Raw genomic sequence first — 11,282 nt, 5'->3', positions numbered from 1 at the left:
TCTTGTGAGCGACGTCACGGGATATTCAAGGCGCGCTGTGGTTTAACAGCCCACCGTGGTATTAATCAGGGCGGCCTCTCGAATTCGAACGGAGGAACCCTATGCGACAACAAGCGGAGAATGCAACTTGCTGATTGGCGGCCACCTGGGAGTCTAAGTGAAGATTCCGAATGGGAGAACGCGCAACCGCTGGGCCACATCACAGATGCAAGGTTCGATAATTAATGATTATAATTAGAAAGCGGGATCACGACGGCTTGGCTAGTCTCTCACTTAGCAGTAGGTAGAGCGTGGCCGGTGATGATATCCATTGTGTGGAGTGATTCCGGGGTGCTTTTGCCGCATAAATGTGGGTTTTCAGTGGTTCTCATCTCACGCTCACAGTCATCAAGCGAGTGGTGGAAATTTCACATTCCTATAACAGGCGGCGAGTTACATTCACGGGACTACCAACGATTGGCTTCCCACTGATTGGTATTCATTCGATGTGCTCCGAATCAATCACCTAGAGGGCTTTTGAATTCGCAACCTTGTGCCAGCGAGTCGTGTGCTCTGACAACTGTGCGTGTGTCTGCGTTGTCTGCGTTATGTGTGCAATGTGTAATCCCATTATTGTTATTCACTGTGCCAGCCGAGATCCGCTGGATACAAATATCACTCGTGGGAGCGACAGGCCGCGTCTCGTCTGTGAGTCGGGTTGCCACCTGTCCTGCCGTTTATCAAGACGGCCGATGCCCGAATCGTGGCTGGCCTGGGAAATATGTAAATCTTCCAAAGGAACATGAACAGACCCGGGGTTTTGGTCAGTTATGTAATACAGGACTAAGAATAGGGTTTGCCCTTTCTGGCAATAAAACAGGTGTTAAGATGATCAAACACCAAGCAGAAACCTTTTGGAAGGAATCACGTACAGCATTAACCACACGTGCTTTCGGTGAACATGCAAACCAAAACATGCTCTGGTAATGTGTGCAGTGAAACGGATTCACTGACAATGTATATATTACCAGAGCATGTTTTTGTTTGCATGTTCACCACAAGTATGTGTGGTTTCGATTTTATAGCTTTCGTGACTGTAGGGATTCTTCTTCTTGGTTCTTTCGGTAAAGTCACGTAAAATGGAAATAATAAAAATAAAACATAATAAAATAATTCTCACGACGTTTCGGCCACAACGCAAGCAGCCGTCCTCAGGTGAAGAACAGGTCTGTCGAGAAGACAGAGTCTGAATGACACACTCCAGGCTTGGAGCGACTATTTAAGCTGGGATGGAGGGGGGAAGGGCGCATGCAAATTCTTTTGTCAAGGCGCCCTTCCCCCCTCCATTCCAGCTTAAATAGTCGCTCCAAGCCTGGAGTGTGTCATTCAGACTCTGTCTTCTCGACAGACCTGTTCTTCACCTGAGGACGGCTGCTCGCGTTGTGGCCGAAACGTCGTGAGAATTATTTTATTATGTTTTATTTTTATTATTTTATTATTTCCATTCTACGTGACTTTACCGAAAGAACCAAGAAGAAGTATGTGTGGCTAACGCAGACACGATTCCTTGCAAACGTGTTCTGTTTGGTGTTTGAACATCTTAACACCTTTTTTTATTGCCAGAAAGGATGACACCTATTCTTCGACCTTGATACTGACAGGAAAGGTCCCATGTTGCACTACAGGAACACGCCCACTCAATATCACGAATGTGCATTCAGTACTCCACTCTTCCTGTATTGTGCGATATCAGGCTGCCTATTCTTCCCATGATATGCCACAGTTATTTTTGTGTCTCAGAGGTGGCCACTCTGTGAGTCTAGGGATGCAATGCCTCCCCAGTCTTGCACTCGTTGTTTGCTTCAGTAAACCACGTGGTCAGCCCCACTTGTCGTGTTGTCACAGTTGTCGTCCTCAGACACGACACGTTCCTTTTAACATTTTTGGGGCGGGGTTGTCTTTGCAACATTCATTGTTGTACTCTACTTCTTTGCTCCCTCATTCGTGTTTTCCAACTTCACCAACCTGCACTGACCAGTATGGCGAAATACGGTCAAATAATCCTCATTGCCCGCACGGCACGCATCCAGCAGTTGACTGACAAAAGGCACCACGTTGCATGTTGTATGTCATGGGTTGTGTGTGACGCCATGCGGGCTCCCAGTGGGCGCTACATTCGCCACGATAATAAATTATTTATTGTCCCCGAACCCTCTCGTGATCCCGGATTGCGACAAAAGCGTGCCAGTTACCAGCGCGGGAGAGAGGGTCAACTGTGGGACCTCGACTGGCCAACGGATGGTAGCTGCGGCGGTCACGGGGGGGGGGGGGGGGGGGTTGCACAAACAGGCGACCCAGCCACAGTTGTGAATCACACGAGGGATGCGTTCCTGACCTTAAGAAGAATCTGAAAAAAATTATTATAATATGATAATCTAGCCAAAGATTATAAAGATATTGGAAGAAAATATTTCTCGTTTCGGACCATTCAGAAGGTATTTTTTTTTTACACAGTCTGCACGTTTCTCATTTTAGTGGCACGAAGACCACATTAAATGATTGCATCGTACGTAAAGTATCCGAAAATCTGAAAAAAGATTAAAAAAAATTGTCCTTAAAAAATAAAATCTACAAATTCTACATTATTATTTATCCGGAATTCAAAAATCCGAAAGTCCTACAACTCTGAATCCGAAATGCATCTCTCACAGAAGCGTGTTATATTTAGCAGCCTGAGTTAATTAATAGCGTGTGTGTGGAGCGGTGGTGCAGCGGTTAGTGTGCGGCGCTTCAAACCCGATGACTTGAGTTCGATTCCCGCTCAAGGCCAACACCAGTGACTATTATCTCAATCGGTCCTGGGCCTCATCTAGGTCGACTCAGCATCAAATGAGTACCTGGTGCAGTGTGTAAACATCGTCACTGGGGAGACAAAGGCGGCCGGGCATGGCGTTGACCACCCACCCCCTCGTGTACCGTGCCGCCTTCATCGGTGCTCGCTAACAGCACTTGCCCCAACAGTCTGTTGAAGGCTACACGGGGGATCTTCTGTGTGCGTGTGTGCGCGTATGTGTGTGCGCGTGTGTGTGCGTGTGTGTGTGCGCACAAACAACGACACTGAGAGAACAAGAAACGAGGGAGGAGATGGGAGTCCGTGGCTAAGGAAAGAAGGAAATTTAATGAGGTCCATGCACTGTGTTAGTTAATCCCAAATGTCCTAAATACGGCACTAGCCAGTCTAAAACAATACGGACATGAAATAAATTATATTTTACAACACAAGGCAAATGGGCCAGAGTAGAATAAGGATTAGCACAGTTAGATACAAGCACTTACTGTAAATAAATATTTTTTTGTTTAGCACGTAATAATATTCTGAATACTGAACTCATGTACTGTATATTTTCCCCCCACAATATAGAGCAATTATATCAAATATCGTCGACGATAACAAAGGTTAAGTATTTTCTTTTTTTTTCGTTTTTTTGTTCGTGTATTTTGATATTTTTTTGTTAATTATCTGTAACAACATTTAATTCCCCCAAAAAAATATATATTACAAAATTAATACTGAAAACAGTGTTACTTCTTTAACCTATGGTACAACTGTAAGCATGTCGAGGATATGAATGCAGATCGTCGCTGGCGCAGAGGATAACCCTTTGGGAGCCCTGTGGATCGACCAGCAGGCAGCCCCTACATGCGAGAGCATTCTTCATTTTCAAACGCAACCAACTCAGCCACCCTGCCGTGCACCCAGCCCTAACGGGGGTTTTTTGTAAAGCTGGGCGAGCTGCTTTAGATTTGGTGTGCACCAGCCCAGGGACGTTGCCGGACGATGGTCTCAGCGCGGCTCTTCGGGCTGTGACCAGGCGATGGTGTGACGCTGCCGAGTGTCACCCCCTGAGTATGGAGAGTTGCGGGGGGGGGGGGGGGGTTCGTCGCGGGTTCTGCAATTTCGTCCCGCACGAATGCACGCACACTCGTGGGACAGATTTGGCCAAAATCTCCAAAAAACAGGGAGCGGAACCCTTTCGACAGAAAGTCTCGATGCCCAATGAGGCTTTCCGGGGGGTCAATTGTCCGCATTGCATTTTTGAATAATCAGCAACTGCTTTGGCAGCGGTACGCAAATCAGAGGCTCCACCGCATTCGACACAAACACCGCCTTAGCACAGACAAACATCGACAAGGGTTGGCCCCTTCTTCAGAGCCGAGGCTTGGCAGGCATCGTCTAACCCGGGGGTCGGCAAACTGCTGCTCTGGAGTCACACGCAGTGCCGGATTATCCTCGTAGCAAAAGTAGCTACACATGTAGCTGCTACAACATTTATAACATCATATGCTATGTAGTTGCTACATATGTAGTAGCTACGGGCCCCGCACTTTCAAGGGCCCCGCGCTAAATGCTTTCAAGCTGTCAATTCAGATTCAGTGATTCTGCGCTTGCTCTATTACTATAGTACTATACCGCCTTCAACTTTTATAAACGACTGGGTGTTTAAGGTTTGCGATTTGTCGTATTATCTGGCTGTATGGAAAATGAAAAAATACAATTACGTTACTATGCAAGTAAAAAAATTTGTGTTTTAATATTTATGTGTTTTTATTTTATTTAGGGCCCCTTTATAACATCATATGCTGCAGGCCCCGCACTAGCTTAATCCGGCACTGGCCGCGTGCGGCTCCTCTTCAGGAGCTGCTTCGTGACGTCATTCATTAAGGAGCATCACCGGCTCTCGTATTCACTGAGGCGGCTCTTGAAATAGTGAGTGTTTTACCAAATTCGAAAGATGCCCCTTCTTGTTATTTTGGTTGCCGACCCCTGGTCTAACCTATAGCTGGAGATCGCGTTTACACGGCGGTGTCGCGTACAATAAAAAACAACTGTGAAGAAAGTTGTTGTGAAACGTGGTTGGTGCTGCTCTAGATCTGCGATCAGATACATTGTTCATAAATGTGATTTCTAAACTGTTCAGGTCAACCTTTTTCAAAGCTTTTAAGGGCCTCTCGGTAACCCCGAAGGAGAAGCATGTCATGAAGCATTAGCCCATTAAATACGTTTTAAGGCAGTGATAATATATGCATCGGGGGAAGTTTCCTTCTACTGTATAATTCTTTGTGGGTTGAATTAACAATTTCCACTTCCATATCAAAATATTAATTCGATGTAACTGTCTGTCTTTATTATGAAATACAATTCAAGCCTGCCAACCAATTAGCCTTGTGAACCAATGGCTCACGGACCACCGTTTCCCAGCAACACGCTCAAAAAGCCGCAGCATGCTGATGAGACTCAGAGAGGTCAAACCCGAGCCGTGGTTTTCCTGCATCAACAAACGCAGCAGGAAAACCATCATCCAGGAGCCTCATTGCCTCATCGACTCAAATGTCACTTAACGTTATTTTGGCAACAAACCAAAACTTTCCTTGCTAATTTGTTCTTGCTGTATCATTAACGCATGTCTAATGCAACGATTTCACTTTAATAGCCAAAATGTTAACATGAAATAAAATGTCGTACATGTAAAATTAAACGAACTCCCCACCTCACCCCACGTCAAATCCACCCCCCACAATCGTTGAGAATACTCGCGTGTGGCTGCCTGGGTCCCCCCCACCCCCACCTTACCCCCCCCCCCCCGCTTCGCTTCCACAGGGCCCAATGTCCTCACCGCCAGCGAGGCAGCAGCAGCAAAACAGCGCACGGCGGTCGGGCCGACATCGAGGAAAGAAACTACAGCACACGCGACTCAAGGACAACGGCGGCACACATTCCCCCCCCCCCCCCCTCCGATACGCATGCCCCCAGGGCCCGAGATGCTCAAAACGCCAAAACACTTCGATGTGAAAGGACGTCACGAAACGACGACATCTTGAAGCAGGAGGAACGGGGTTGGTGGGGCAGGCGCGCGGGCGGGCGGGCGGGCGGGCGGGCGGGGGCAAACCAAAAAAATTACGAAAAAAATTTATGAACATTTCCAAGCATTTATTCCTTTCTTCTTCGTACTCTTAACCGTGTTATTATTATTAATGTTATTAATATTATTGTTATAGCCAACCGTTAAACTTATATTTGACATGTCGAGGAAACACCTGCTGGCTCACAATTTCACTGCCTTCTGTCTCCAGGGTCGTCGTCACAGCACTCCTCTTTACCGCCGCCGCCGCCACTGCTGCTGCTCCCGTTTGTTTTTTTGCTATGCGACTACCATACTGAGAACAAGTCCTTAAAAAATAATCTCACAATACAATTTAAAATATATATTTCTATGACACAAACGACGAAGGAAGGGTTCGAGAGGCAGGGTGGTCGGGTGCGGGGAGGCGCAGGGACGAGGCTGACGACGAGGAACAGCACGACAAAAACTTTTTTTTTTACGGTGACCGGCGACGGCAGATCCTCCCCGTGGCTCCCGTTGGGGGGCGGGGGGGGGGTTGGTGGTGGGGGCGTGCGTGGCATCGCCGGGCTCCCAGGAGGACGGACGGACGGACCCGCGGACGGGCGTCGCAATCTCGACCGGACTTCTCTGCTCCGGTACAGCTGGGTCACACGTGGGGTCACGGGGGTCAGATCGGTGGCGGCAGCCAGGCCACCGGGCGGGTGGCGGGTGGCGGGTGACGCACGGTGCCGGTGGGGGATGTGGGAGTCGAGGGGAAGCAGGGGAGGCGGTGGCGGCGATGACGAACGAGGGGGGGGGGGGGGCGGGTGGGGGGGGGCACGCGTGGATCGCCCGGCGCCTGGCACCTACGCCCCGCACGGCGCGCAGCCGCACTTGAGGACCCTCTCGACCTCGTCGAGGAAGGAGGAGCCGTCGGAGCAGTGGAACGCGTACTTCTGGCGCTTGACGCGCAGCGCGCTGCAGCAGCGCGCGCCGCCGGTGGCACCCGTGCAAGCCCCGCGGCACTCTATTCGCCCGACCTTGCGCTCGGAGCGGCAGGCTGCGTAGCCCCGCTGCTTCTGGATGTAGTCTCGGACTCGCTCCTCCTTGCAAGGGCTCTCTGCGGAGGTGACGGTGAAAGATAGGGAGAGAGCGGCGGCGGGTGAGGGGGGAGGTCGAGGGAGCGCGACCGCAAATGGCGAATGAGAAGGGCTCGTTCACGCTGGATCGTAACGGAATGTAGGAGTGAGTTTGAGTAAGTGAAGGGACTTCAAATAGTTCTGTAACGTTTGTCGTACAGAAATTGGGCACGGCTCTGATAGCCGCCGTGATACTCAAGTGCATCTTTTTTCTTTCCAGATCTTACCACTAGATGGCAGATGTATCGCACGATCAAACATAGTGGCACCCTTGCACGACTGCACTTTAGAAGAGCACAGAGCTGTTATTCACGTGTTTGTCCTCTAGGGGTGTACATACCACTGAAGTGTATTACATAATGAAAATGTATTACAGTTACGACAGTATGAAGCATGTCAACATTCACAAAATGGATGGAAAGCCATAAATCAGAGCGTAAGCATGTTTATGATGATGACAGAAGTAGGAGGAGATTTGCCGCTTTCACTCCAGTCAAGGTCGCGCATATTGAAAGGCTGATTTTTTTTACGAGAGGCGAGTCGTAATTAAAAGTTATAATGTAATTGATAATGCACACAATGCTTCATGGACATAAATGCCCACAACTCTGAGACGGGAAGCCAAGCTCAGTGTCACTCGAAAGCCACACGAATGAGGAATTTGGGCTACTGGGCGCCACTGTGGCGAGATGTTAACTACCTCGCCTGGTATACGGGAGGTCGTGGGTTTGATCCCAACCCTGACGGTTGCTGTATAATTTGGAGTTTACGTTTCTCTCTGTCCGTGGTCGTGTGGATTTTTTTCTCCGTGTCCTCCTGTTTTACCCTCCAAATTTAGAATTAACATATTCTTGAGTATTGGGCTGCTATACATTAACACGTGATAAGCTGCTTTGTTGAGTTATCATCTGTGGCCAGGTCGCTTCTGAAAAATAACTATATAGCTCAGTGTGGGCCTTACCTGCTAAAATAATAATAGTTGAGTTCATAATATAGTTGAAGCACATGTTAGCGGTCATAGAGATTAAGTGTGGTCGCAGGAAATTAATTTATTCAGTGGATTATTCGATAATCCAGCCCAGAGAGCCCTGCCCCTTGGGACTCATCTGCGCAGACCTCTGAGAGAAGCCCCTACGTGGCAGGCAGTCGATAGTGATGAGGCTGTGAAAGCAGTGGTGACATCATCGTAGCTTTAAAGACTAGGAAAAGGAAAATTGTGCTGCTGGCCATACGAAGCTCCAGGGAACAATGGGACACGTGTGTGCGGGTGTGTGTGTCTGTGTGTGTTTAGTGGGGTTGACTAGGGTCAGAAATAGAGTCTGTCTTGATAATGATGCTAAGAAATGTTCTCTGAAAAATAACATATGTCTCATTAGTCTCTTAGTTATTAAAACACCCTTTGTGTGACAGTCCAATGTGTCAGGCAATGAGCCCTCTTTGGATTACAATTCCATTGGATTACTATTCCATTGGATTACTATTCTATTTAAATCCAACTCGGTGCCATTGGTATGCCCAGTAATGGACACGTTGAGATCCTACTGAGCTTTGCATTGGAGACCTGGGTAACCCAAATTTATATGAGATTAATACAAAAAAACAGTTGACATTTGAGGATATGTGACTTGAACATACTGCATGTCATCATGTGTTATCGTCATTAACCTTTCCAGGAAAGCCTCATTGAGTCTCAAGACTTCATCGAGAGGACCCTTCAACTGGGATGGTTGGCCACTTCCATGACTCATCACTGCATGGCAGAGGTGGGACAAAGTCATTGTTATGCAAGTCCAAGTCGAGTCGCAAGTCATCAAATTCATGACTCGAGTCTGACTCGAGTCCAAGTCACATGACTCGAGTCCACACCTCTGCTGCATGGTCCCTGACATTTATTTATTTCACAGACCATGACGTTCTTTTGCAATCAAGGTCAAGAGGTCAGCATGCCCCCGCGCCTTGCCATCGCTCCCTTCTCGTTGTCAATTCCCCACCCAATTTACAAGAGCGGCTTTAGAATTTGAGCTTTTAATTCCTGCAAAGGGTCACTTCAGAGCTAGCATGAAAACGCTTCAGTTAAAAATATGCAAATTAAAATTAATACATTGTTGACCTTTCAGAAAGTTCACGATGCAGTGTGACATCACGGCATGAAAAATGAATGTGCGCTGGCTCGCTCAAGGGAATATGAGCTCCTGCTACTTTTGAAATAAATCATGCATTTCGTGAAACATGCCGGCCTCCGACTCAACGGTAGGGTCTAACACCACTAGCGTGCGTTAGCGTTAAAGGGGAGAATGAAACCTACGCAAGCAGTGGGGGCGAAAGAGAATCGGGGAAAACACATCCGGGGGGAGGGGGGGTTAGAGATTTATGCTGTTAGTGGACAGAGTTCAAATGTTAAAAGTGAGACGCTTGCAGCAAAAACTGACGACGGTTTCCACAGGTCAAAAAAAAAACACACGGCGAGCGTAAGGATTCGATTAAGGTCGATTCCAAACGCGAGCACAATCTTAGTTCCCAGCTCAACATTCCGAGCTGACCGTGTCTCAGAAGATACACGAATACAGCCACGAAAGAAGCGACAAACGGAGCGTAAGAGAAGGGGTTAACGGGAACGCATTTGAAATGTGGTTAATATCGAGCCGGTAAGACACCGTTCAAACATCCAGGTCGGTGGTAACCTCATCCAATCATTGTTTCCCCTGGGGCCGATAAATATGTATACACCACTTTGTTTAAAGTCGACAATCGGTTCTCCTATGGCGAGACTGCACTCGGCCATGAGAATATGGAAATTCCACCGCTGGTTTAGAGCCCCCGCTGATGGAAACGAGCTGAGCCCAAACGCTCGTTTTGAGTGGCGGAACAAGTTCGGTGTCGATTATCTAATTTTTTTGTCATCCGTTTCTTCTTCTGCCTACATTGATGGGAAACCGTCGCGAGCTTTTGCGACCGACGCTGCCACGGCCCCCTCCACCCCATCTCACCTGTAGGGAGGCAGAGCTACGGTTAGTGTCAGGCCTAGCGCTAGCGGTGGCGTTAGCGGCAGAGAGACCGTCCGTGCTGTTAGCCTGGCTCTTATTCACTTTGGCTTCAGGAAGGAGAGGCGTAGACAACAAAATAACAGTGCAAGGAAACACGTATAAACAAAACAGGGGGGAGAACAAAAGAAATAACAACAAAAACAAACAAACAGAAACAAAACAGAGAGACAGACAATCAGAGGCTTCCATGCAAATAAAGGTGGAATTGAGTTAAGCACAGCGAATGCCCCCAGCAAATCCAAGAGGGTTTTGTCTGATCAGATGGAGCCCATCGCAAACCAGGCACGCAAAAAGTTCCACGGGTTACCCTTTGTTGTTAAGAAAAATACCCTGAAACTATTATTGCAATAAACGAACAACAGTTGTGCCTTACATAACGTAGCGACAACGAGAAGAGCCAACTATTTCAGTGCGCTGACCACAGCGGCCGTTTTCCGAAACGAACACACACATGCGCACCAGCACAAACAAAGATCCCCCGCGTAGCCTTAACAGACTGTTGGGGCAAGTGCTGTTGGTGAGCACCTATGAAGGCCAGCACGGCAACAGGAGGGGGGTGGGTTGCAGCGCCACGCCCGGCCGCCTTTGTCGCCCCAGTTGCGACTCACGTATTCACACACATGCAGTCACACTCACGCAGACGCATGCTGCAAACAACACTCCCGCAAGCATTTGTGCATTTTTTTCCATGCGGACGATTTAAAAAAAAAGTGAACTCATAAGAACATTAACCAAACCCCACCCCCTCCTCACACCCCACCCCACCCCCTCCCCCCCGCCGTACGAGTTACACGTCAAGCACGGCACGGCCGCACCGCGGATCCGGCCGACGGCGGCGCGTACCTCGGTCGCAGTGCTCGCCCGTGTAGCCGCTGGCGCACTCGCAGACCGGCTTGCCGGGCGGGGAGAGACGGCAGCGGCCGTGCTTGCAGCGCAGCGCGCGGCACGGGTTGTGCAGCTCGTCCCCCGCCACCCCGACCCCGGCGACGACGACGACGCCGCCCTCTTCGGGGTCGGGCTGCGAGCACAGGACTCCGGAGTAGCCCGGCTCGCAGCGGCAGCTGTAGGAGTGCGTGTCGGTGGGCACGCACGTCCCGTGCACGCACCTGTGTGTCCGCGTGCCGAGAGGTGTGCGGAGATGGGGGCGGGGGGGGCAGAGTTAATGTCTGTCTCAAGAAGGCAGAGTTGTGATTGAGGATTGTTTTTGTTGTTGTGTGTGTGTGTGGGGTGAGGCCGTA

General features: G+C 49.1%; 1 protein-coding gene across 1 annotated transcript in view; it reads right to left on the bottom strand.

Annotated features, from left to right (window-relative positions):
* Window positions 1–3,138: 3,138 nt before the first annotated feature.
* The window catches only part of LOC144931374 (slit homolog 2 protein-like), a 242,288-nt gene continuing 234,144 nt past the window's right edge, over window positions 3,139–11,282 (bottom strand). Inside the window, exons 34-35 of the mRNA XM_078855179.1 lie at window positions 10,888–11,150; window positions 3,139–6,981 (exon numbers count right to left, since the gene is read on the bottom strand). Coding sequence (XP_078711305.1) covers window positions 6,728–6,981; window positions 10,888–11,150 — 517 coding nt within the window. The 3' untranslated portion in view covers window positions 3,139–6,727. The remainder of the gene's footprint in view (window positions 6,982–10,887; window positions 11,151–11,282) is intronic.

This window comes from Lampetra fluviatilis, chromosome 4 (assembly GCF_964198595.1).
Source record: "Lampetra fluviatilis chromosome 4, kcLamFluv1.1, whole genome shotgun sequence".
Classification (NCBI taxonomy): domain Eukaryota; kingdom Metazoa; phylum Chordata; class Hyperoartia; order Petromyzontiformes; family Petromyzontidae; genus Lampetra; species Lampetra fluviatilis.
The sequence above is the reverse complement of the archived record's forward strand: the minus strand, read 5'-3'. Positions and strand labels throughout refer to the sequence as shown.